At 42.2% G+C, this 27178-nt stretch overlaps 1 protein-coding gene and 1 long non-coding RNA gene across 17 annotated transcripts in view; one reads left to right on the top strand and one right to left on the bottom strand.

The window, feature by feature from the left end:
* Positions 1-27178, top strand: part of PRR5 (proline rich 5) — a 135534-nt gene that overhangs the window by 25555 nt on the left and 82801 nt on the right. For 3 of the 16 annotated variants that reach the window (XM_086885433.1, XM_086885434.1, XM_086885435.1), the window contains one exon: positions 24746-24930. The exons of 1 other annotated variant lie outside the window; for it this stretch is intronic. Coding sequence is in view for 3 of the 15 variants with exons in the window: in XM_086885430.1 (XP_086741556.1) it covers positions 24826-24926 (101 nt within the window). In the remaining 12 variants the exon portion in view is untranslated. Of the gene's footprint in view, positions 1-8740; positions 9148-18279; positions 19050-24745; positions 24931-27178 lie in introns of those variants that run through there. 12 more of the 16 variants (XM_086885438.1, XM_086885436.1, XM_086885439.1 and 9 more) reach the window with 12 other exon arrangements.
* On the bottom strand, positions 284-3219 carry LOC147653799 (uncharacterized). Its single transcript, XR_015285788.1, has 2 exons — positions 2636-3219; positions 284-2355 (listed from the first exon to the last, which is right to left on the bottom strand). It is a non-coding gene; the product is annotated as an uncharacterized LOC147653799 (long non-coding RNA).

The raw sequence follows: 27178 nt of genomic DNA, 5'->3' as shown, positions 1-27178 counted from the left end.
GCAACCTTCTGAAAAAATGTGGATTGTGCTGGTGTGATTCTGCAGCCCTATCTGATGCCCACTGTGACAGAAAGTAAGATCTAATAGAGTAAGTCTAGTTTTAGTTTTATAGCACACTCCCAGAACATTTACTGTCAGCAGATATCGTGATACCATTTTAAAGTTGACTTCTTTGATATCTTCCATCAGATCTAAAAAGGAAATCTGTTCCCAACAGATACTTGTTGGGGCTTTTTTGCTGAAGCATCTTCCCAATCTTTTGACAAATTCTGTGTCTCAACACTGAATCTAACACCCACCACCCCTAAAATACTGTCAAACCAAGAGTCTTTCTTTAGAAATGCCCTTTTTCCAAGTTTGGGATGCTGCAAATTCCTCTTCAGATGCATTAAGTCTAGCTTGTGGGAGGATCTGATGATGTCCTCTCTTTTTATCTTCATCTGTTGCATATCAATTGTTCCTGCACTGTAGCCTTAATGGCTGATCCCCTCTGCACACACCCCTCTGGCCACCTTTGGGTATTAATGAGGCTAGAAAGTAAGTTTCTTGGTGCTGATGCTGGTCTTGGAAGCTGCCACAGGCAAAGGGTGGAAAGTCAAGTCATGTCACTGGATTACATGGTGATCAGAGAGTAACAATTATTATTGCCATCTGCTGACTAAGAGTGACAGTTCTGTGTGACAGTATGCATTTTGATCTTGCTTTGTAGATTATCTCCCTGTAAGAGGAGAATAGGTGGGTAAAGAGGTCTCTGAAAAAAGCAAGGATATTCCTTCCTTTAGGGAGCAATTGAATCTGGCCAAGGGGAAAGGATATTTGGATCTTGGGGTAAACCAAGAGGAAGCAGCAGCAAAGCAGCAATTTGCAGCACAGTGGGGAAATGAGAAGCTGCTGAGCAAAGCTGTGAGCACATTCCAAGCTCTCCTTATGTAAGAGAAAATGCCTTAAAGAGCTGAGTTTGCATAGCTGTAACCCACCAAAAAATCCTAAAAGACAGGTTGAGAGCAATGGTCTGCTTTTCTAGGACATAATGGACAGGGAGAGATTTGTTTATAAACCTCTTAAATTATTCTTCTGTCCAAGTGACTCCTAGACACTTGCCATCATCTGATCTAAAAAGTCATGAAGTCAGGTTTTTGGTGCAGGGAAGACTAAATTTGAACACCTTCTAGCTTTTCTTTGAGGAACTCCCTGTGAAAGAAAAGGTCAGCAGATTTGTATAAAAGCTAGGTCTAGTCTGGAATTCCATCACACAAACTCATGATTTTCATAAAATGAATTAGCAATCTGACCGAATTGACAATAATTTTTAATTGTAAAAGACACTTTGTTCTCTTTGTTACTGAAAGTTTTGAAAAATCATGGGACTGACTTATCAGCTCACCATAAAGATAAGGTGCTTTTCCATCCCCTCTGCCTGGTCTCTGCATATCTCCTCTGAGGGCCTCAATCTTTGCACAGCAATTGACACCTCCATCACGGTATTGTATACCTCAAACACTGAGAATCGGCCTCCCCAAAATGTTTCTTCTCATTTTGCAATATTTTGGGGTGGGTTATGCTTTCCTCTGTCCTGAGGGGTAGAGGGCACTGGCAAGGACCTGGCTAAGAGGTCACATTAAGTGTATGAACCTTTCCTTGTATGGCTTTTCTCCTCTCCATCTCTGTTCCACTGGCATCTCTTGTGGCATGAACTCTCTTGCACTGTGAGAAAGAACCACAATAACGGGAAAATAGGTACTTCCCACAGAAAAAAAAAAAATAAAAATGGTTTGTTTTCTGGACACAGCTGAACTTGAAAAATGTTATACAAATCACTTTGAAACTCCAGTGGATTTGTAGCTGTTCTAACCAGTCTTCTGCATCATAGAATCATCCCCTACATATTATTCATTAAACAAAGGTATTTATTAGAGCAGCATGTGGCATAGATAACATCTCTAGTGCAGAGAAAAGAAGCTGTAAGGAGTCTTTAGGACACACCTTGCTTTTGTGTGAATGGCAGGTACAACATGTGCCTGAAGTGTAGGTGCAGGATTCCCACCATGAGAGCAGGTAGGAGCCAGGAAATGCCCTACATTTGTTCCCACCCACCTCATTCATCTTTGGCTGTTGCTTTTGGGATGCTTTTCTACCTCATTTTACTTGGATGCTCCAGCAAACTTCCAGCTGATCCTCGAGGGCAGCTTTTAAAATCAGTAACTTTCACTTCTTTCCTTGGGGGCTCCCAAGTGTCTCTGATTTTCAGGGGTCAACTGAAAGGTACAAATACAAAAGCCATCCTCCTGGCAGGTGGATTTACATTCAGCATGTAGGAGGCTGCAGAGTCACTTAGAAGATGTTTCAATTGCAAATCTAAAAGGAGGTTGAAAAACCTGGTTTAGATAAGAGCAGGAAGGTTATGCTTGTAATCTTGTATGTTTTGGCTGCTGGATAATGGTCATATTGGAGCAAAGGCCTTCTCCAAAGAAATCATATTACAGGCAGCATTTCTAATGACACACAGGCCTTTCCTTCAGTTATTTGGATAGGTTGTTAGTTTTTCTGTACTGATAAATACTTTTCTCTTTTAAATTTCTTTGAACTATCTATTCTCAGGATATCAGCCTTAAAAAAAAGGCCTTAATAACTGTACCTTGTTCCACAATCAAGGATGTTTCTCTCACACAGAGCTGTTCTTTTCAGATGGCCTGATGTTTTGACCAGGAAGCCGAGTTGCTCATGATGGCAAAGCTGTCCTTTAGGCAAGAATGCTACATTCCTATCTATATATGTACTTATCTGCATGGCTATGACATGGTCTTTTGAAAATATAAAACCTACACACTTTGGATCTTGGTGGAGTATTAAGCTACCTATTGACATTCTGTTTTGTACATCTTCCAAAGTCTTCAGCTGCTTTTTGAAGGAAGTAATAGTCATGAACAGCTGGAATTTTCTCGATCTTCCATTATTACTCCTCCCCCTCACAGAGAGCTGTTCAAAGGTGTCTGTGATGATGCCTCACTGCTTTATAGAGCCACTAGAGGCCAGCAGCTTAAGCTCAAAAAACTTCTAACCTTCAAATATATAAGATTTGTATTTGCTGTTGGAGAAAGGTCAGCTACAGGTGCTGCTGCAAACAAGTGTTAGCCAAAGGATAAGTGAGGTAGAATGTCACATGCGGGTTGTGGGTTGGAGACAGAAACCACAAGTCCTCTCTTGATCCTCAGACAAAACAGCCTCGTTTATTATGCAGAGCTCACTTTTATACTCAATTCAAAACTCCTGGGCTTAGATAGCTCATTGTCTGGGATCTCTCTCCACCCAGATCTCTGGCCAGTGATGTGCTTGCAGCTAAGCTCAAATGGGGTTGGCTGAGGGTCCCCTGCAACTTATCCGAGGACTTGTTCTGGCATGAGCCAGGCCAGCCAAATTTGGTTCGTGTTATGGCCAGATTTACCTTGTCCAGTACAGACCAGCGACAATACTATGACAGTAGAACAGATCTGAAAAGTTCTGGGCAGCCAGTAATTCTGGGAGCAATATATCTGGATACATGGAGAGATCAAACACTATGTTTTTCTTTTTAATTTGGAAAAAGTAGTGGCTGTTCAAAGACAAATGGATATGCTGTTGAAGTCCTACAGAAATTTTAGATTTTTTATGGTAATTTTTAAAAAGAATTGTTTCAATAAACAGCAAATATGTAAGCATTTATAATTTCATTGCTTTTAGTCTAGCATCAGAGACATAATGTAATTTCTTATGGTCATTTTGGTGAATAGATTTTAAAGAAGATATTATTCCCTACACCATTAATAGTGAGCTGCTATTAATATTTAAAATCTATTATATAGGGCTACTCTAAGTTTTTTCTTCAGGGTATTAAAAACATTAGTTAAAAAAGAAAACAGACTCCCTTAAGGAAGTAATAAACAAATTGTTCAAAAGCAAATAAAAAAATTAAAGAAAAGTTATTAAAATTAGAGTATTTTTGTAGAAAGTTGAAATCCCTGCAAATGATACATGTGGGCTCTTTAGCTGAAGAGACTACTAGCACTTAAACTTTTAATGTTATGAGAAGTAAGAATCCCTCCTGTAATCAGGGAAATGCACCCAACACTGGCATGGAATGTGGAAACCCCTTAGCAGCAAGTCCAACAGCAGCCCAAATTTATTAATCACCTAAAATCTTAGAAAGATATCCAGAGAAATCCTATAACCAATTCCCTGGACCTGAGTAACTGACTGATTTGGAAGGGCAAGAACATGAGAGCAAGAAACTACCTTCATCAGTATGTGCAGCAGAGCACTGCAGAAACAGCTTTATCTCCTGCAACACTTCAAATTGTTATATTTTGTTTGTTTTGGTTTGGTTTCTTTTGTTGGTTTTTGTTTGTTTTGTTGGTTTTTGTTTGTTAGTTTGTTTTTATTAGAGCTGCTCTGCTTTTGAGCAGGACTTTGGGTCCCTGGCATTCTGTACAAGCATTACAGGTGCATATTCTCAAGGCAGACTCACTGACTGGGATCAAAAATTTCAGATCTTCCTAATGAATTCTTCACTCAAAAATTACCCAATCCCAGTTTGTTTACAAGACAAGATCAAACACAAGAGGATCTCTCTCTCCACTGTGGTTCATAGTCAGCTCCTGTTTGGGATGGTGGGCTTGTGACTGTGGGCCCCTGCCAGCTTCACTGAGTGGGTGAAGCAGTGCTATGTGCCAAAAAGAACAGAGATCCCAACCTGCATCTCTGAAGAGTACTACAGCGCTGTTACAAGGAGTTTTGCTCAGGCTGACACTGCACTGAATTGCATTGTCAAAGACGCTGGGTTTTGAAATGCCAGCTGAACTACAGTTTCTTCTCCTTTTCTGCTGACTGTCAAGTTGAAACTTCTGGCTTATTTCATATATCCTCCAATGTTAGCCAAAAGAACTCTAAAATAAAAAGTGATTCTAATGCTCAAACCTGTTTGCATTGAACCTATGGTGCCAGGCATCCACTGCTGTAGTTATGCTTAACTTACAAGAACACCTGGAGATACCTTGATGCTGGAAAGTTCTTGGACCTCTGAGAAGCAATAGATGTGATATAGGATGCTTTAGACACATCACTGTTTTGCTGCACACCCTGCAGCAACTCATACTTCCTCTTTTTTGTAAGTAACCTTACCTGCATTTTGATGTTTTGGCTATTGCAGCTATTTTGCAAAATAGTTATCAGCATCTCAGCTAGATGCTATGACAGAGCCAATTAATTAACATTAGTGAAGCATTTGGTGTTCTTGGATAAAAGACACTACAGAAAAACAAATTATTATCCCTTTGCAAATCAAAATTCCACTCCATTCCTAAATACTTGTATTGTCTTTGGCTGATAGCAAAAACCAAGACAGAGTTGCCTGAAGGCATCCTTAATCAGTGATTTTTCCTTTTCAGGTGAAAAAAACCCAACTTTTGCAGTGAACAACTTCACTAGCCAGGAAACAATAGAGAGGCTTCCATGCTAAGGTGGTAATTTACTTTGTGGCTAGAGAAGGGAAGAAGCCTGAGACAAGCATCCAACTTCTAAGCTATTCAGGCTATGGAAAACCAAAGGCCTACAGCTCCATTAAGAACCAGAAGTTAGAGGTTTTTATTTCAGTTGTCCTACAGTTGAGAAAATGATTTAATCACATACTTCTGCCTTGGTTGGCTCGGTGGGATCCCTTTTCCACTCATTGTGACTGTACCTTTGTAGTACAAGCCCTATTTAAAATGTGATTATAGTTTGTCTTGACATCCCTTGAGCTTCCCATCTTCAGCCTCTCTGACATCAACCCCTAGATGTAACAATAGGGACATGTAGAACAAGTGTGCCCACAAACACTGTAACTTGTCCAGTAAAGTAAATCTGGCCTTATATTAATTTTAGCTAGCTGGTGAAAACTGAGCTGTGTCTGCTCTTGCTTCAAGAGTTTAAAAAAATTACTGGTTGTGAGTTTTTGTTCTTGCAGATGGAGGGAAGTACCTGCCTCCAGTAATACCTGTGGAATGAAGTTGCCTGGAGTGGGCATGCTATGGCTTAACCAAGGCCACTCTGGCAGTCATATTTTTCCACAGTGTGAGATGGCACTTTTCCACAGCCTTTACCCAGTATCAGGACATCAACCTTTTTCCATTAACTCATTAACTCGTCCTTCCTGCAGCTCTGTGGTTTCCTGTGCTTTTTCTGGTGTGAATTTCCTTCCATCCACTACTTTGTTATGCAGCTTTTACTTCAGGAGGCAAGAGGTTTGCCTTTGTTTTGCTAATTGGGAACTGCTGAGGACTGAAAAATGCACCTCCAGCTTTCACCCTTCATTTCCCAAAGCCCTACAAACTCTTTCTGCTGCCATAGGTGAGACATCTGAAATATATGCACTTCAGCATATGAAGCATCAGGAAACGTTTGCTTAAAATTAACTTTACCAATCTCCTGTCTCTGGCAGTCTGTGAATATGAGCACCCCAGTCTCCAACAATGCATGGATGACCATGTCTCTAGAAGACCTGCCTTGAGCTTGGCAGCCCAGCCTGACTTGTACAGATGTTCTCACTCCTCACCTTGGACTTTACTGCTGCCATTTAGGCTGCCCTGGTCATTAACACGGTTGGCAGGGGAAGAATTAATACTTGGTTCCTATGTACAGATAACTCTCCACCAGGCAGTTTTGCTGTCCTGGGAACTGGGGCTGACTACAGTAATAGCACTCCTAGTCTGCTTCCTGATGCACTTATATCTGTGTGGAACTGACAGCGAGCAGTAAAATCAGTTGATGCTTTGTCTGAACATTTTCTCTATGTTAAAACTGTTTCCAGTGTAGCTCTGCTGTACTAAACTCTGCCCACTATCTCTTGTACTTACACTAGCAAGAAGTGTAAATATGCAGGTTAGACCCAAGCAGGAAGATGTTGCTAGTGATGAGATTTTTTCTAATGGAGCTGGATTAATTTATAAATAAATTTATAAATTTATAAAGTATTCTAACTCATGAGACTCCATCTGGCACCAAGGTTTATTTGAATTCTTTGGTGTTTTTTCCTGCTGTGAAAACTAAATATTTCTCACACCAAGATACCATATTGGGGTGGTATTTCACCTACCTAGCATAATCACAAACTAATCCAGCAAAGTGAGGCTCTGATCCCACAAGAAGCTCCTAACAGAAGTTTTGTGCCCATGCTAGTTTTGATGGAAGCCAGCTGAGCTGCAGAGCAGTACAGAGCTCATTCAGCTCTAGTTATGATCTTGTTGTCATCACTGAAGTTCATTTTAAGTACCAATTTCTCTTGGGTTTTTGTTTACTTGTAGTTTTTGAAGCAAAGCTTTTGGAAAACATCCAGATAGATTGTAACCTGTGCATTTTTGCTTTGTCAAATAAACAAATGCATTTGGGGCTTCTGATGACAAATTCACATACCTGTTCCAAAAAAGTACGGCCCAATAGTGATTCTGTAACACATGGATCAAAGACCCAACTCAGATTCTTTGTGTTTTAATAATTTGATTTAGATTTTATAAAGAAAAGAAATAAAAGAAAAGAAGAAAACAGACAGTGATGAAAATGTCTCTTCCATGGGCTTCAGTTTGTCCTAGGGACCTACTGTTTGAAAAAATACCAGATTTGGAGAAGAAACTGCTCCTTAATTCTAAGATTAAGATTCCTTGCATTCACGGACAAAGGCAACCAGGTAAATACCTCTCATTCCTCCACAGAAGATTTGGAAGGGCAAAGTTGTTTTCCTCAGATTTCTGTGTCACTTAAATTGATGAAAAATCTTAGCTTACTTTTATGCTGGATTTTAGTTTTATGTCTCATATGGCTTGGACTATTTAGTCATGAACTTGGTTATTTCACCATTTAATCACAAAAGGCATCATTAATGTGGCCGGTATATATTATGACCCAATAACAACTCATACACTGCTGCTGTTTTTGCTGCAGTCAGGAGATAAACAATTGCTTTTAAAGTATAATCATTTGCCTTGAACATTGCCAAGGAGGACTCCTTTGTATGATCCTTACTTCTCCTCTATTATATTCCTTCATATACCATCACTACTTAAAGTCATTCTAGTTGGAAAACCTGAATTAAATTGTTACAGAGTGGCGATGTCCAGCTTCCACTGGAAGACAGTGAAGCACGAGCAGTTCCTACGACTATGTAGATTGAAACCTATGGTACTGTGACGTGATATAGTGGCATTAACACACAAACACAGCTATCATTTGAACTTGCTTCTTCCCTCAAGGCATGACAGCTGAAGGAGGTATGAGACCAGTGTCTGCCAGATACCCCAACCAAGAAGCTATGACTTGATGTGGCTGAAAGTCAAGGTGGGATAGATTTTATAAAACTTCCTTTGGTTTAAACCCTTGCAAGGCATACCTAAAACCCCGTAACTCAGATCAAAACTACCCCTTCCAGCCCTGTGGAAGCCACTGTTTTTGGATGATACAGAGACCGTGAAGCACACTGCGGCCAGTCCCGCGCTGCACTGTGTGCTCCGGCAAACCCGCTCCGGGACCCCTGCACACCCGCATCTGTGTGCCAATGGGAGAAGATGTGATGCTACCTAGTGGCCTTCCAGCTCCTCCAGCACTGGAGCATCTGGAGCAGCATCATTTCTCTTTGACACGCCTGAATGCGCTGCTGGCTACCCCTGCACCCTTCTCGTAGGCACGAAGTGTCTGTGCCGCTGCCCGGCCGCTGCCCCCTTGTTTCTGTGTGGCTGAAGCAGGGAAGGGGCCCATTGGCCGGGCTCGTTCCGCAGAACAAACCAGGGGCTGCACAAGCCCAGCGCTGCCTGGCCTGCCGTGCCACAGGACCCGCCGCGACCCACTCCGGGGCTGAGGGGTGTCCCCGGCGGCCCTGCCGGGCTGGGGTTGGGCGGATCTAGCGGTTCCGAGGTCGTAGTTTATAGCCGGGTTCCTCCCTGTCGCCTCTCCCGGCGGCGCGGGGCCGTCCCCCGGCCCGCCCGTTCCCGCCCCGCCGGCGTGGCTGCGGCGGCCGCGCATTGTGCGCCAGCCGCTGCCCCGGGCGGAGCTCGGGGAGTGGTCGTGGCCCCTCAGGACCCCCGACCCTCCCGGGCCGGGCCTCGCCTCCACCTCTACCCTCGGAGGCTCCGTCCGGGGTCGGGCGCGGTGAGTGGGGGTCGTGCGGTCCGGGGGAAGCGGGTGATGCCGCCGCCGGGTCTGTCAGCCCTGGGCTCGCTCCGGAGAGCTGGGCGAAGGGGCCGTGGGTCTGTGCTCGGCCCCCGCCGCGGCGGCCGTGGGTTGCGGTGCGGGGGGCTCGGGGAGCGGCTCCGAGCACCCCCCGGGCCGGGCGGCGGCGGAAGGTCGGGGGCTCCTGGCTTTGTTTATGGCTGTGAGCTGCGGTGAGACACAGCCCTGGCAGTCTTTCGGAAGGTCCCTGGGAACGCTGGAGCTTGGGCTCGCAGGTTTTACTCCCTGCGTGAATGTTCAGTGTTTGTGCAGACACTGCTCTCCTTCTCTTCCAGTCTGGAATAGCGATCTCAGGTAACTGGAGTTGGCTGTAAATGTGGTTCCTGTGGTCTCACTGCTGTAAGCTTTATTCACGCAATTAAGATCTTCATGCATGAGTAAAATATATTTTTTGCAGAATGATTTTGCGTGTTCCACCCTGAAGTGCACAGTCTCCGATGGCTCCTGCAGGAGATGGGCTTGTCCCTTTCAGTGTGTGTGTGTGTGTGTGCACGGTCGCTGTTAGTTTTGGCAGCTGGTTAGTGATCATTGGTAAAGGTCGGGTGTCTTCGTGTTCTTCAGGAATGCATTAGGCTGGATGTGTGCCTGCGTTTTGATATTGCAGAAGCAACAAGAAAGAACAGCCTTAAAAAAAAGGTTAAAGGAAATTGTTAACTTTCCTAATGCTTATCATTTCCAGCTAGCGTACTTGTAAGCAAGTCATTGCAGGAAACAATCAGGTTTTGTATTTACTAGCATGTTGACAAATAATAAAAGATAGGTCTAAAGCTAAATTTGATGCTTCATTTAAAATAAATTCTTGTCATTTTTCTGTCTCTCACACCTGTTAGCTTTTAGGGAAAGATGATTATAAGGTGATGATTAGGCAGCTTTCTTACAACTTTAATTAAAGTAATAGTTCCCCATAGGCCAGCTATAGAATAATGGACCCACTTGTTGTCTAGTACATTGTTGAATTTAGAGCTGTGGTACTGTCTGGCAAAACTGTTCTTTGTCTTTTTAACTTTTGTAGCCAAAGCAGAGCTAAAACTTCATTCTAGGAGTCAGGTGAATACAGTGTATAAATCTAGTTCCTCTTATTATGAAATTATTATGTATTGACAGGGATTTCATATCTATAATATACATAGTTGATTGACTTAATGCTTCATCTCACTGTATCTTATTAATAATCTAATTAGGGGAAAATTCTGGAAGGAATATGGAATTAAGACACAGTCCCAGTGGAACTCACTGAAAAAGACATTGCAGAGCAGACAGAGTGTAAAAGGAATTTCCAGAAGTATTTACCCATCACCGAAGACAGAGCTAAATTTTGAACACTCCTAGCTTGTATTTAGTCTCCTGAGTTAATTGCTAGATTTTCAGGTCTTCTTTTCAATATTCAAAGTTTTATATCCAGAGTGCTTTGGGAGACAGTGAGGGAGATGTGTCTTTTGTAAGCCAAATTCTCAATCTTCAGTGCGTAAGAAAATCACACCTTGAGCACTTAAAAAAATCTGATCCTTGGGTTGCAGTCACCACTCCTACCACTTCCATTCTGGAGGCACTTCTAATTTTTACAACTGATAGAATTACAGTTGTAAAATCTAGGCACAATAAGGCACACTAGTAAAATTTACTTTTTTTTTTGTGATGTAGAAACCATTGGGATTGATAAATAGTTCTGTAAATACAGTAATAGAGCTGTATGTGGCACTTAATCTCTGAACAAAAGTAATAGGTAATAGCTAAAAATAGTATTTTCTCTTTCAACAGTAGAGTTAAATATGGATATTAACTGCAGCAAGAAAGACTGGTCCGGAGCTGGAGGCTCAGATCGTTCATGCTTGCTCAGATCATTCATGACCTGCCCTACTTATTTATTTTCCTTTAAAGTATCACTTTTGTGTGTGTGTCTGATAATAAATCACAAATGCAAATCAAAAAGCTGTTCTTTAAAGAGAAAATTTGAGCTTGTTTTGCTGCACCATAAAGGCACTGTAATTTCTAGAATGTGTTCTGATGCCATGTAGCTCAGCACAAGCTGCTCAGATGTGTTGAGCTTGTGCCTCCATTTACATGAGTGTCTGGTCTCACACGTGGGTGACAACATCTTCACACCAGGGGAGAACTATTAGGTCTGGTTCTGATCATTTAACACTGTTTGAAGTGGTTCAATGCCACTGCTCAATAAATGCCTTCATAAAAAGGTCAGTGAAAAATTTGCCTTTCCAATAGCCCTGTCAGCCTCCCAAGGAACCGCTGAATTACAAGAGCTGGTGATTATCTGCCTGCATCTGTGGCCCCGGGACTGATTGACCCTGAGCATAAAGAAGAGAAGAAATGACAAATGCTTGTCCAGCAGCACATCCTTTCAGAGGTGTTCTCTTTCCCCCAGTTTCATAGGAAAAGACCGTGAGTTTGAGGTGTGATTAAAAGAGTGATTAATTAGCTAGCACATATTTAGCTCTTCAAAGATGGAAAATAATGTATGGGGATGATTTGAATTAAGTGCTGTTACTCCCTGCTATGAAAGAAATTCCTTGCCTGCTCTGTGTCCTAAGTTAGAGCTGTTGGCAATTTTGAGGCATTATTTAAGCTGTGGTTTAAGTTTGTTTAAACAGAAGAGTGTGAGAGTAAATCTTTCAACAGGAAAAAATAGTAGGTGAAGATTTTCTTGTTTAAGCCTTTTTCTTTTTAGTAGCAGCAAATCTGTGTATATGGGAATGAGGAAAAGGGAGATGAATGGACCTGAATGAGGAGCTGTCATGTGAGGTAAAATTCTGATATTGTTCTCTTATGCCATCTTGGAAATACATTTGCATTTAAAATTTTCAGGTGAACCAAGCCATAGGACCAGTACAGAATGCTAAATGAAACCTGACAGCTATCTGAAAACGCCACACAGTGGTGCTGGGCATTCCTGTGCTCAGACAATTGAGTTGAAAATCGTTTCTCTTAATGATTATGGATCTGAAATTAAGACTGCTTCTGAAAACAAATGGGGTGTCAATTTTATTCTGAGATATTTTCACTTGAAAGACGTTTACTTTCTGTCACACTACCCCACAACTGCTTGAAAAGTCACAGAAACTGTAAAGTCCAAATCCCTTTCTGCCCATCAGATAGCCACAATATACTCCTTTGTGTTGCTCAGGCTGAAATTCAGTTCGCTTGTGAGGCTGATGAGTGGACTGGGGCACAGTTGTGATCCCAAAGACACTGGGTATTACCACAGAGGTACCTTTATGTTGCTAGTGTGAGCAGACTAAGTAGCAGCTCTTTCAGGAATGTGGTGATATGTAGTGTGCTGGTCATAGGTGGGGGGAAGAAAACTCCACAACTCATGAACCAGATGCTCATGAGACAAAACAGCCTCGTTTATTATGCAGAGCTCACTTTTATACTCAATTCAAAACTCCTGGGCTTAGATAGCTCATTGTCTGGGATCTCTCTCCACCCAGATCTCTGGCCAGTGATGTGCTTACTTCTCAGCTCGAATGGGGATGGCTGAGGGTCCCCTGTAACTTACCTGGGGACATGTTCAGGCATGAGTCAGGCCTGCTCGTCTGTGACAATCCTGTGACAGTGATGCATTCCCTGTACAAGAGTAAAACATGTTTCTGCTCAGGAGTAGTGAGATGTAGAAGCCAGGATGATGGCAACTGGGGAAGGAACATGAAAGGGACCATGAAAGGCATCAGAAGAGATTGGTGGGTTTTACTTTTTCATGTGTCAAACTTGGGTGCCTGCAGTTATTGGCAATAAACTGTCCCTGTGCAGATAGACCAACGATGCAGAACAATTGGAGAAGACTGAGGGTTGGAAAGATAGAAGAAAATGATTGATAGGTTAATGTGTGTATGGGGTGTGAAAGAGTACCTGCACTCACAGGGCTGGAACAAGTCAAGGGCCAGTACTTGGCTGTGGCTGCTGCAGTGCAGCAGTAGTTCGGACAGCACAGTGGTCCATGATATCCCAGTTATGAATAGAAAAATAACAGGCTTTACGTATGCTGTGTGGATGCATTTGGATCCCTGGCATAACTGTAAGGTATTTGCCCTTGGAAAGTTTCTGAGGGAACAGAAAGAGCTGACTAGGAGAGTAAAGTGACTGATTTCTGAGCGATGATTAAAAATACTTAATACAGATTATTTGAGAAGCAAAGACTCCATTGATTTCAGGTATGATTACTCAAGAAACATAATCTCTTAGCCTTTGCAAGAGGGTGTGATTAGATGTAGGCTGCAAAAGAGAAGGTAACTTTAACATAAGAAAAGCTGCTTGCAATGAAGCTAAATAATCTTTCATGAAGAATGGTGGTAACGCTGTTTGGTGTTGTGTAACACTCACATGGAGCTGGGAAAAATGTTCTGCAGGGCTGTTCATTAGGAGTCACATCTTCCGTGGCTGAGCTATGCCTGGGGATTAGGGTGGAGGTTTTGGAAACAGAGCTCTTTAGTCTTCCAGGTCAGCTCCTCTGTTGGGAGTTGGCTGCTAAGCCCCCCTCTGTAGTCTGCTGGAAGGGCAGTCATTCTCTGGTAGCTTGGATTGGTACAGATGAATTAATAGGTCTCATTCCATCTTTAGCCTCTGATTCAGGAAATACATGAGCATTTGCTGGTATCCGGCAAGTCTGCTGTTACTATGTAAAACAAACGCTGGAGCGTCTTGAATTCTGTTCTGGTCATGCAGTGAGGGAACATGGGAGGAGGCAAGTGATGGAAGGTACTCCAGTGGTGAGGACAACAGGCTGGGCTAGAAATATTACTGGGTTTGCATTGACTTTGTTAGTTTGTGTTCTTGGACCCATGCTGAATTTCCCTTTTAAAGAAAAGCCAAAAAGCAACAAGCTTGGGGTATTTTCCTGTTTTAAGTTTCAGCCATTACTGGCAAAAAACCTGAATGGATAGTCTTGGGCAGTAGTTGCCTCTTCCTTTGCAGTAATAGGCACAACTTGTTGCTAACATGTGAAGAGCCATTTCAGAGGGTTGTGCAGCTCTGGGTTTTGTCATGTTACTGCGTAGTTGCGATATGTTCTGTTTCTCTCTTCAGATATGAAGTAGGCTGTTTTATGAAAAATCTGATCAGACCACTGAGAAGTGCGATGTATGATAATTTACGTCTCCTGGGTGATTTGATGTTGTAACAGGCAATCTTTCCTCCACTAAATTTCTTGTAACCCACAATAAACTGAGAGTTTATATAACTTAGACATGCTCTTCCTGCAGAACTGTTGGAGTTATAAGGTTTCCAAGATGGTATGTTGTTGCTCGATAGGGAGGAATATGTTTATTCTGATTCATAGTGACTTCATTAAAAAATTTGGGACAGTTTGTCTCCAATGGTTTATTGAAGGGCAGGCGGGTAATACATGGACAACCATTTACAATACTGGTTTAAGGATGAACCTCTTTTAATTAAGTGTGACTTGAGTCGCAAAAGTTACACATCTGGTGACTTGGAATAAGGTTTTCACTTCCTGCATCATCCATTTGTAGTGAAGATTTAGAAGAAAAGAAACGGAGATTTCATTGTCTTGGTTGCAAAGGAAATCAGAAAGCTGGGATATGTTAAGCAACTTTCAGAAACTGTGTTAAGCCAGCTTGGATGTGCTCATCCAGCTCCTCTGAAAGCCACTACGGCTAGTTTTCCTTTCAACATTATATTAACTTTTCTTTCTATAAAACAATCTGTTAAAGCTTCTCTCCAGGAAGAGTGGAGGGCTACTTATTTTCTTTTTTTTAACTACTATACACTGATCAAGAGAAATAACAGAAAACTGATTTGATTTGGTGATAATCAGGTAAATTAATTTTGCCTAATTTCCCTTTAAAAGGAATACCTACTGTTGTGCACATAGGTGTAACTTGGGTTTATAGTAGCAATTAGTTTTTAAAATATGGGCCCTAAGAACTTTGGTGCAGAGTGCACTCCTGACTGCTGCACTGGTGGTTACCATGATGTTGTTGGCATGGTTTTGCTTGTTTGTTTTGTGGGGCTTTGTGGTGTTTTGGGGTTTTGTTTTAATTTATTTTAAAAATTTATTTTCATATTTGCTGTGGAGGACTAGGGAAAGGCTTCTGTAAGATGTAACAGATAATTTGTTTGGACTAGCCCAACAAAATCACTACTCCTAAATAAAGTTACTGGTAAAAATTTCCTGTAGTGTATCCTGTTGTTGGAGGCTAAGATTTTTCCTTTTTTTTCCTTTTTCTCCTGGAATTTTGTCCCATCTGTTGCCTAAAAGATGGTAATGACTGGTACTTGAGAGAAAGTAAGTGGCCTGGGTGGGGAGAAGGGTGCAGCTGGCTGCACTCTTGTAGCTGAGGAGTTTTCTCTTGTAAGGGCAGAGATACCAGAAATTTTGGCTGAGGTGTGAGGGGCTGGGTTCTGGGGCTTGCTCTCTCTTGGATTGGAGAGGAGACAGCCAGTCTGCAGGTGCTGTAGGAAGACTGCCACTGTGGAGTTCTGTCTTTTACTGCTTGTACTCTGAGTGAGGCTTTGCTCGTAAGAGCAGCCAGTGAACTGGAACTTTATTGAACACCCAATTGGCACTGGGAAAGACCCCAGCATCTACTCGGGAGCCTCAGGGGAAAACCCAGGACCCTGAGCTCCAGTGCCCCTTTTAGGGAGCCTCTCCTGGCCGTGTTCGAGAGCCTGGCTGCCGCTGCCCAGCCCCACCGCTTCTCTGCCACTGCTCCGGGTTTTTCACTGCGCTGTAACCCCACATCCCCTGCCTGCCGGGACACCCGTGGCTCCTGCTACAGCTGCCGAGTTTCTCATACATTTAATTTGCTGCTTCGGGGTCTGCTCGTCGCTGCCGTTCCAGCTGTGGCTCCGAGGTTGCTGCTACAGCCCATCTCGCCATGCAGAGGGGCACCGGGACCGGCTGCCCCCGTGGGTTTGCAAAGGCAGCGCCTTTTCCATCCCGCCCGCCATTACCGCGTGCAGAAAGGCGGCTGAGCTCGCGCCACAGCGCCCCCTGCAGCCGCGGGGGAATCATCGCACCCGCCCTGCCCGGCCGGGAGCCACCAGCGCCCCTGCCGGCCGTGCCCGGAACTGCACCCAAGGGGAAAGTGCCTGCGGCCGAGAGAGGGCTGGCACTGGGTTCCTGTTCTGTTTGTTTGCCTCATTATACATGTACATACTAGCAAAGAACTGCTGCTCCTTTTCCCATCTTTGCCTAGAACACCCTTAATTTCAAAGTCAATAATTTTGAGGGAAGGGGGTCACATTTTCCATTCCAAGGGAGGTTCCCACCTTCCTTGGCAGATACCTGGCCTTCAAACCAGGACATCTATCAGTGAAGTCTGAATCAGTCCAGTTCACAGTGCCAGGAAAAATACATTCTTGTGGTAATTCTGGTATCCCTGACGACAGAAAGTGTTGGAAAATTTTAGAGACTTTGCTGTTATAAAATATCCACACCAGTTTTGTGTAACTGAGAAGCAACTTGGAAAGTTCAGATAAGAAGACAGATGTTGGCCCAAATTAGTGAGATTTGCTTGCATGAATCAAATTTGGCATTACAGCATGCTTCCCAAATTAATTGTGTTGTGTATAATTCCAGTGTGAGTTGATTTTCCATTTTATTCTGCATGACTTCTGTTCATTTATCATTATTAAGCTATTTCCTGGAGATACTCCAGCTTAAGTGTGTGCTTGTATGACCACCAGAATTGTCTGCAGTGGCATAGAGAGAAAATACTAATCCAGGTTAAACGGTAAATTTTCCCCATGTACTAAGTATACTGTGTTTTAGTCATCATTTCTCAGTTTACCTGAATATTTGATTTGAAGAATTATCCCAGCCATGAATAAGATATAAGGTTTATGCTTAGCTTATTGTACTCATGTACAGTAAATTCTTTCTTTTGCTGTTTTTAACATTGGTGATACACTCCTGTCATCATCTCTTTTAATTTTTTTTTCTGGGAAAAGAGTATGCAAAAGAATATTTGTTATCTGATTTTAATTCAATTAACTTAGTTTCTCTTTCATGGAGTTTTTAACAATGTTTAATGAGAGATTGTAGTGGTTTTGTTTCACCAATTTGAGTTTCTTGGCAAATGCATCAATTTAATGTAGTAGGTATAATGCTGTACAAATGCCTATGCACTCACCAGAATTATTTACTCATTTTCTGCTGCAAGATAGGATTAGGAGGAGAGCAAAGCAGGCTCAAATTTTAAAGGGTATAAAGAAAACTTTATTAACAAAATTTAAAGAAAAAGCCAAAGAAATGAAATCATAATAAACCTTCAGAACACCTCTCATCCCCAACCTCCTTTTTCCTTTCTCACTGACAACGTAAAGAGACAAAACCTGTGAATTTCAGTTTACCACCTCTAAAACAATCTTTCTTCAATTCACTTAAGGAGAAAATCTCTCTTGTCGTGCTATGAAGACTTCTCCACAAGAAACAGTTCATTCATGGCTTCAGTGTCACAGCAAATCAGCCACCTGGGAGATGGAAATCAGTTTGCTATGTGAAAGTCCCTGCCCTTGACTTGCATCTTTCCCCACAGCTGTTTTCGAGGGCTCATTCTTTGGCTAATGGGGTATGCTTTTAATGAGCTATTCAGAAGCAAGGGTCCTCTTCATCTATCTCTGAGATCATCTTCATCTCTGGGAACTTCTTCTTCTTCCTGGGGGCAAACAGTCTTCATTACTCTTGTCTTTGTTCAAGCTTCTCATTCGATCACAACTACTTGAACATTGCTTGCTTCAGCATGGGTGCCTTTGCTCATGTCCACAGTTTGAACGCTCCATCCCCCCATACTTTTCATGAATTACAGAGATATTTCACTGTCTCACAGTCCATCACCATGGCCTTACAAAAGAATTTCAGCCTAAGACTAAGGTATCTCTTCATTCCTCTCCCTTCTGGGATTTGACTCCTTACTCACTGACCTTGGTGTCTCCATCTCGTTTTCTTAAGTTGTCTTTTCCTTTTGATGCCTGTAAGTTTCATCTGTTCTGGGGAGTTTTACAGCACTGAAAGAGTTAATCTTGCCTGGGCCTTGCATCAGAAATTTACCTCTCATTGTTGGTCCTGTGATCTCTGCTAGGCAGTGGCCGGAGCTGTTTATGGTGGAGGATTTTTCAGCGGCAGCACTGGTTGGGGTTGCATCCAGGCTAGACCTCAGTGACAGCATGCCATGGGCCAATGTCTTCCCCTACCCCTGTCCAGTGATTGCTGGTGAAACTCAGTGGCGGCAGGAAACAGCCAGGCAGAATCTCAGCAACACGTGCCATGGCCCAGCCCGGCCTGGAGCTGTTCCTGGGGCCTGGTGGACCGTGACTCAGCCCGGGCCAGCGGTGAGGCAGGGCTTCGTGTCAGCAAGATGATGGCAGCTGCAGCCTGGCCCAGTGTCGGCCAGGGCCCTGCGGCCTCCCCTCCCCAGCCACAACACCGGGGGTAGGGGGGAGACTTTTCTCTTCAAAAGCCAGAACTAAGAGAGAGCTTCCTAGGACTTGTTCATTCTCACATGTCTTCACAGAGATGAGTCTAGCTTTCTTAAGTGGAACTAGCGGCTAATTGGTTTTGTTGGATCTGGAGGAAGCTGTTAGCAGTCCTCACAGAGAATCACTTCCGTTACTGATGGATTTCCTCTTTAACTAAAACCCAAGATACAATAAACCATGACAGAGATGTAATTGAATTGCAGAGCTATTACTTCCCTTGGAATGTATTGAGATTTTTCCTGAATTTTGGTGAAGGTTTCTTGATCATTCACACTTTGAAACCGGCCTTTGTAATCATTTTGTAGCATATGGGAAGTCCCATTGACACGCAGAATAAAGGCTCCACAACCAGCAAGGCTATAAAGCAGGTATGTTTTCAGTGCTGGATGCGTGGGGATTGCTCCATCACAAATGTGTGTGCCAAATAGAGCAAATGCTCTGTTTATGTACAGTTAAGCTCATACACATTTATGAAAGTTTCAACATCACCTATACATATTCATAAACAATGCCCACCTACTTCCCCTTTGTACATTAATCAGCTCATCATTGATCTGCACTTGTGCACTGTCTCCTGGTGGTCTTGGGCAGGGGTCGCTGGATGAAGTAAGTAGTCATCCTCACAATGTCCTCTGGATGAACCTGGTTCCTGCACAGGCTCTCTTGGTATCCAACCCCCCTTTAAGGCTTCTGGCCACAGTCTAAACTAAAGATCTAGTTTTTGGTAGTTTTTAGAGCACTAGTTCCTGCTTTATCAGTCTTAAACAGTAGGCCAGATCCTGTTGTTGCATAGCAAAGGATTATCTGTTCTTAACACACTTGATTACACAGCAAACTAGAGTTGCGTAGGCATAGTTCCCTATGTCAGCCCACCCTTTTCTATACCATAGGCAATTTTTTTTGCCTTCTAGGCAATACTGCTATTACTTCTTATTGTATTTTAACGTGCTCTAAGCATAGTGGTCATTACATTTATATATTTCATTACTCTAAAAGTCTAAATAAGCCTAAACAATAATTAAATGAAACTTATGCAAAGTAAAATCAAAAGCACTATTTTTGAGATAAAATGTCTTCTATGTCAGAAGACATAATTGGTGGAACTCTAAAGCATGGTATTATCTATATCTACATGGTATTATTATTCTGGTGACTTCTTGAGCTTTGGCTGTTCTGGTAGGGAATGCTTCTGGCTAACTTGAAAAGGTATTAGTTAGTACCAGTAAATATCTTAACCCCCTTTTCTTGGGAGTTCTGAAAAATCAATTTCCCTAGGTCCCTAGGCTAATTGCATTTCTTAATTTGGCTCATTTTTGGTTTGAGGGTATTCTTGGGATTGGTCTGGAGGCAAAGATCACATTGCTGAGTCACCTGTTTTACAGTGGTGTGTAACTTTTTAGCTATAACTTTTTAGTTTAGGTGCTTGTATAGGGCTTTTGCCCTCTAGTGCCTTTTTTTTAATGTTCTTCCCTAACTAAGGACCATATTAAATGGGAGGGAATGATCAATTCCCCTTGTGGGGTGAGAGCTCACTCTTTCATTATATGACTTGTCTAGGTCTTCAATGAGGCTTTGCTCTTTTTTGGTATAGTTTGGATCATTTTCTAGGGAGATTTGACCATCAGGGATCAAAGCTTCTGTTTTTACCTCTCCTTTGGCTGTTTGTTTTGCCTCTCTGTCCGCTAGCTTATTTACATTTTCTAATCCTCGGCTTACTTTTTGGTGTGCCCTGATGTGCATGATTGTCACTTTCTCAGGGAGTTGGACTGCCTCCAACAGTTTTAGGATATCTTCTGCATATTTGATGTTTTTGCCCTGTGACTTTATTAATCTATCTTTCTAGATTGTTCTCTGCCCATGTATGACTCTAAAGGCATATTTTGAGTCAGTATTCACAGTTTTGCCTTGGGCTAGTTTTAAAGCACGGGTTAGAGCATTTATCTCTGCCTTCTGTGCAGAGGTGTTGATGGGAAAAGGCCTTGAGTGGTGGTAATGACATATCTAGTGTTTCTTTTACTCCTTAGGACATAACTGCTTCTATCTGTGAGCTATTGGACTATCTTTCAGGTCTGGATGGTTTGCATATGTTGCTTTGATGGTTTCTAGACAGTCATGATACACTGGTTCTCCTGTATTTCCACCAAGGAGAGAGGCTGGATTGGCAATATTATTTACTACAATTTTCGCATTGTCTTGCTCTACTGTTGTAGCTTGGTATTTTAAAAGTATTTGTGGGGAAAGCTAATGCCCACCTTTCATCTCTAGTACTGCAGACACTGTATGGGATGCTAACACAGTCATTTTCTGGCCAAGGGTAAATTTTTGGGCATCCTGGATGTTTAGTACTATGGTTGTGACTGCTTGCAAACATCCCGGCCAACTTTTTGCTGTTGCATTTAGTTGTTTGATAAAGTAAGCTACTGCTCAGCGATATGGGCCTAGAAACTGTGCTCTGATTCTTAGGGCAATCCCCTGCTTGTCATAAGAAAAGAGAAAGAATGGTTTACTCACATTTAGGAGTCTCAAGGCTGGAGTTGACATCAGAGTCTTTTTCAGTGACTAAAAGGTTTGTATAGCTCCTCTATTCTATTGAAGGTGTTTTTGTTCAGTGGCTGTCAGTGCATATAGGGGTTTAACTAGCAGTCTATAGTTGTAGATCTATAGCCAGCACCACCTAGTCATTCTCAAAAAGGTTTGTTATTCTTTCACAGTTTGTGGCTTTGGGGTTTGTCTCAAAGTTTTTTGTCTAGCAGTGATCTCATATCCTAGATAAATTATCTCTTGCTACATTACTTGGGCCTTCTTAGATGCCCGATATCCCTGGAGCCCCCCAAAATTTAGCAGACTTATTGTCTAGGTCAGGCAAGTGTCCTTTGTCTTGGTGGTGGTCAGGATGTCATCTACATACTGTAACAGCTTCTCTTCTTTAGATGAGGCCTCCCAGGACTCAAGATTTTTTTGCTACCTGATTGCCAAATATAGTGGGGCTGTTCTTATATTCTTGAGGTAACACCATCCAAGTAAGCTGTGTCTTACGCTTGCTTTTGGGGTTTTCCCATTTGAATGCAAATATTTTCTGGCTGGCTTTATGGAGAGGGAGGAAAAAGAAGGCATCTTTTAGGTCTAAAACAGTAAACCAGGTTAGTTCAGGTGTCAATATGGTCAACAAGGTATAAGGGTTTGCCACTACTGGATAGAGATTTTCAGTTATTTTGTTAATAGCTCATAAGTCCTGGACCATTCAATTTGACTTGTTAGGTTTATGGACAGGTTATATGGGGCTATTGAAATCGGACTCACAGTCTTTTAAAAATTTCAGTTGTAAAAATTTTTCTGTTACTGGCTGAATTCTTTCCTTGTCTTCCCTTTTCAGGGGATACTGTTTTATTCTGACCGGCTGCTGTCCTTCTTTGAGTTTGATTTTGATCAAAACATTCTTTGCTCTTCCGGGCACATCAGTGGCCCATACCTTGGGGTATACCACGTTCGTGATTTCTTCATTCATTTTTTCTTCTGTAGGAACACTAGCTAGATATAAACTCATTATTTGTATATATCACTGATTTCTTACCTTCAGAGTAATTTCCCCTTTCCAAATTTAATTACTGCTTTTAATTGCTCTAGTAAATCTCATCTCAAAAGTGTTTTTGGGGAGTTGGGCACATATAGAAATTTGTGGACGCCTCATTGTTTTCCTAGTTTATATATCAGAGGTTCACAAAAATATGCCTTTTTACTTTGGCTAGTTGCACCTTTTACTGTGATATAGTAATTTCTCAGGGGCATCAAATCTTGGTTCAAATCAAGTATGTTGTTCCTGTGTTAACCAAAAATTCTACCTTCTTTTGTGTTTTTTTAGCTTCATTATAACTAGTGGATCCACTAGGGTGGATTCTTCAGGTCTCTGTCGGTCTTCTTCTACAGGAGCCACTATTCTTCTTCTCTGGTTCTCTTGATCTTTTGGTTTTTCTTGATATTAATTTTTTTAGTGTCCAAACTTTTTGCATAATGCACATTGGTCTTGCCTAGTCGAGATGGTTCCCATCTGGGTTTTCTTTTTCTCTCTTCCCTGGTGAGCGGGGACACTGTTCTTTGTCCCTGTTTGTACTTTTTTCCTCTGTTACTAATCACTCTCTATGCTTCATTTAGCAACACTTCCAGGGTTTTGCTTTCTGTAGGATGCAGCTTTTGAAGCTTGTGCCTAATATCTCCTTTAGACTGGCCCAGGAACAAAAAAACTAATTGTTGTATTCTTACCTCTGATCTAGGGTCTAGCAGTGTATTGCTGTGCATCACATCCCTCAGGAATTCAGATGGTGACTCAGAGGGATCTTGTTTGATTGTGTGTAACGCTGATCAGTTTATTGTTTTGGGAATGGGCCTTTCCATTCCTTTTGACCCTTGGTATGTCTGTAATTCTTCCATATGCGCAGACATTTTGCATTCCATTTTGGCTCTTGGAGGGGGAGGTATTTTTCAATGTCTTCTCCCATGGTTTTCCAATTAATTTTAGCCAAATCTCTTGCAGTTTCTAGAATTAATTGTTTTTCTCTTTCAGTCATATATTCTAATAATAGCTGTATTTCTTTCTAATCAGGATTGTGTTGTTTTACTATAAACTTGAAGTGTTTGGGTATGGATCATTCCGGTAGTCCCTGGCAACTCTCTTCTATGCCTCTAAATTGGTGGTAGAAAAAGGTACCTTAATTAACATTGTTCCTCTCTCAGGTACTACCTTCCCAGAGAGGTGACTGCTGGAGCTGAGTTATTTCTGATGTGGAAAGACATAGGGTTTTCTCGGGGGTGAGGGTTTCATCTGAGTCTGCATCTTGTTCTTGTGATTGAGGGGGAGTCATAAGCAAATCAGTTAAATCTTGTACTTGTGCCTGGTGAATTTTATCTGTTCTAGTGCACCACTGGCCAATACTGCATGCTGAACAACACCACTTCAGATTTTTTGTTATCATCCCTTTCAAGGGCGAGTACAAGAGGGACTTGTGGTGGCACAATCCCACAGTACCTCTGCCACTCTGGGTGGTTTTGGAGGGTAAAAATCATATATGCATATGACACTGCATCCCATTTTCTCTCCCTCCTTAGAAACAACATTAACTGCAAAGTAGTGTTATAATCAATTGTTCTATTAAGTGGCTATTTTGCCTTATCCTGTAATTTGTACAACAATCACCACAGGTTGCAATATTTAATGAAAGGTCTTTTATTTTCTGTAGCTTCTGAGCCAACTATATCTTTCCAATGAAATGCAGCTTAAAGGGCTTTTTAGTGGGACTTTTTTACTCTGGCCTTTCCCCATTCCTTTTGTTTCCTTTGGGGATTTTCTTGTTGCCCCTAGCTGTCACACAACTTTTTACACACTTTATTATTGTCTTATCTTAGTCCTCTTCCCAGCTATTCACATACACAGATACACATTTACTAATTTCAAAGCTAGCTTAATATGTTGTTGGTTGCAACCTGGATCCACAGTTTCCTGATGTTAAAACTGTTTATGGTACTGGATGCACCCATACAAAATGTTTTAAGTGCTTTGTCTGTCTGGTCATGCCCCTCACTGGGTCATGAAACTGCAGATTAGGACTCCCACTCACTTTGCAGTGATGCTGCATCTCAAACACACACACACAGACACAAAAACGTGAAACATTTTAAGAACTTCACATAAGATACCGGGGCATGTACAAATTAAACATCTAGTTTTTATTCCAGTAGTACCCCTCTAGCAGCTGCGAATATTAGCTAGGTACTCATTTGAAATGTTCTGCTTACCCTTCTTCTGCTTCTTGTACAATCATTAGCATGTCCATCTTGGCTCCCAGTGCTGGGATGCAGTGGTGACCTGGATTTACTCAATCTACTCTCAAGATTGCTAGCAGCTGCTCTTTGGTCAGCAAATTCCCACCACATACAGGGTACCCCCTTCCTGTGCAGAGACTGTACTGTACGCCAGACGCCTCTGGTCGTTTTACTGACGGCCCCAGCCAAGCATGGATATCCCCTATGACTTACTGGCCCTCTTTATTAAACATACTGTTTTGTCCCACAGCCACAGGGAATCGTTCTCTGCTCCTGCAGTGAGTGGCTGGAGAGAAGTTCCTCCGAGGAAGTGCTAAGGGTGTGCCTAGGATGTCTGCTCACAGCCGATCCCGTAGCCAAACAGAGACTCTCCTGCCTGGCTCACCAACTGACATGTGGAATCAAGGCTCCACAACCAGCAAGGCTGTAAAGTAGGTATGTTTTCAGTGCTGGATGCATGGGGGATTGCTCCACCACAAATGCGCGTGCTAAACAGAGCAGATGCTGTCTTTATATACACTTACGATCATACATACTTACGAAAGTTTCAACATCACCTATACGTATTCAAAACCTATGTCTGCCTCCTCTTGCTTCGTATGTTAACCAGCTCTTTCTCAGTCTGCACTTGTGCACTGTCTCCTGGTGGTCTTGGGCAGGGGTCACTGGATGAAGTAAGTAGTCATCCTCACGATGTCCTCTGGATGAACCTGGTTCCTGCACAGGCTCTCTTGGTATCCAACCCTCCGTTAAGGCTTCTGGCCACAGTCTAAACTAAAGATCTAGTTTTTGGTAGTTTTTAGAGCACTAGTTCCTGCTTTATCAGTCTTAAACAGTAGGCCAGATCCTGTTGTTGCATAGCAAAAGATTATCTGTTCTTAACACACTTGATTACACAGCAAACTAGAGTTGCGTAGGCTTAGTTATAAGCCATAGATGCTAATTCTATTAGTGTTTGTCATGCTTATTTAACAAATAGATCCAGTTCCTCATTTATCTGCCTTAGTATCTATTGTTTATTGGTGATTTTTTTCCTGCCTTTAAACCCCTGGGTTGAGGTATTAAGACCACCCTCTGCTAGGTGGAGTATAAACACATAACAAAGTGCATTCTGTGTCTTGCATATTAACACTTTAATTTTATGGCTAAATGAGGGAGATTCCTCTTAACTGCCTTGTACTCAGACCTCAGAGACACTTAATTGCCACTTCAGCAGCATTTAGACAATAAACCTCCAGCTCAGGGAAAAAAAATAAATAAAACTAAGCACCACGGTTGCTTAAAAAATTCTTGTGTTTGTTGGAAGATGCAGGAGTTTAAGTTTATAAAGACTATCATCTGCACGCATAGGCAAAATTGTGATGCTTTCCTCTCATTCAAGCAGGTGGACTGATAAATGCTTGAAAATTGTGTGTCCCTCCTATTAGCCTCCTTGTTTGTTTGCCTTCTTTCCACAGCTTCTCCATTCACAGTGTTAAACAGGGGAAGAAAAGCACTTAAAAAATGAAAATAATATTGTGTAATCTGGTGAAGAAGGGTGTCCTGCTTCCCCTACAGATGGTCAAACTAGAAAGGTTCCTTTCTTGTCCTAAAGTCTGTTATGACAAGAAGAATGATAAAAACACTGGAATTGCAACTGGAATTGCAACTTGCAAATAATTGCATTGCATTGCATTGCCTTGTATTGCTGAGCACAAGCTCCTGTGTGTCCAGCACTCTGAACTCTTTTAAAGACTTGAGCCTGGGGTGCAATTTTTCTCCTTTTGCAGGAGGGGTTCAGAGGCAGAGCTTATGTATGTCAGGGCTGTAAACTAAGCTAGCATTTCTTAAGCATTCCTTGTTTTTCCTTTGGTTTTCCATGCAGGGACACAGAGGTACTTGGATAAACATGCAGACATGTGGAGTTTACAGACTGAGCATGATAGCTGAGCCACTACTCTTAAACAAGTGGCCACTGCTCTGCTGGGTGTGCAGTGTGTCCTCCCTAGGGCCTGGTGTAACCTTTTTTGGGGAATTAAGTGGAATATGACTCCCAGAAGCACACATTATGTATTCAGATGATGTATTTCTTGTACTGATACACCTGGTGGAAAATGTGTATGAAGTCTGCCACTCTTTTCAGCCAGGAGAAGGCATGTCTGGCCAGATCCTGGATGGCCTCTCTGCAGTGATCCCAGCTGCTGGGAAGTGTGCATGCAGCTTTAAGCTCTGGGACATACCCTGTCAGGGTGTGACAGTGATAGCTCAGTTCTCTTCCTCAGGATCAAGATTAACGAGAGAGATTGCTTTTGTGTTAGGGCTCTGTTGTTTATTCTTCCTTATCTATATTACATATTTACAGACTGTGAGGAGCTATGTACAGTAGGCTAACTACAAAATGGAGAGATGAAGTATCTCTCCAAGGTCTTTTAAGTGTCAACCTGCCCAATAATGAAATGCCAAGTAACTTACTTTCACTTACAACCCAATAATCAAACACCTGTGTCCTGCAATGCAGATTCTTCCATCTAACCACATAATATTACCCAAAAACCTTTGGAGAAGAAGATCAATAAGAAGAATGAGAAGAAAGAGCCACCACCCTAAATCCTCTGTCTTGTACTTCATTTACTAATATAGCTAAAACTCCAAACTCTACCTTTCTCACCCAGTGGCTTAACATAATTCTAACTTATACACTCCC

The sequence above is a fragment of the Cyanistes caeruleus genome, chromosome 4 (assembly GCF_971803275.1).
Source record: "Cyanistes caeruleus chromosome 4, bCyaCae1.hap1.1, whole genome shotgun sequence".
Taxonomy (NCBI): Eukaryota; Metazoa; Chordata; class Aves; order Passeriformes; family Paridae; genus Cyanistes; species Cyanistes caeruleus.
This window is presented reverse-complemented; position numbering and strand designations above follow the sequence as displayed.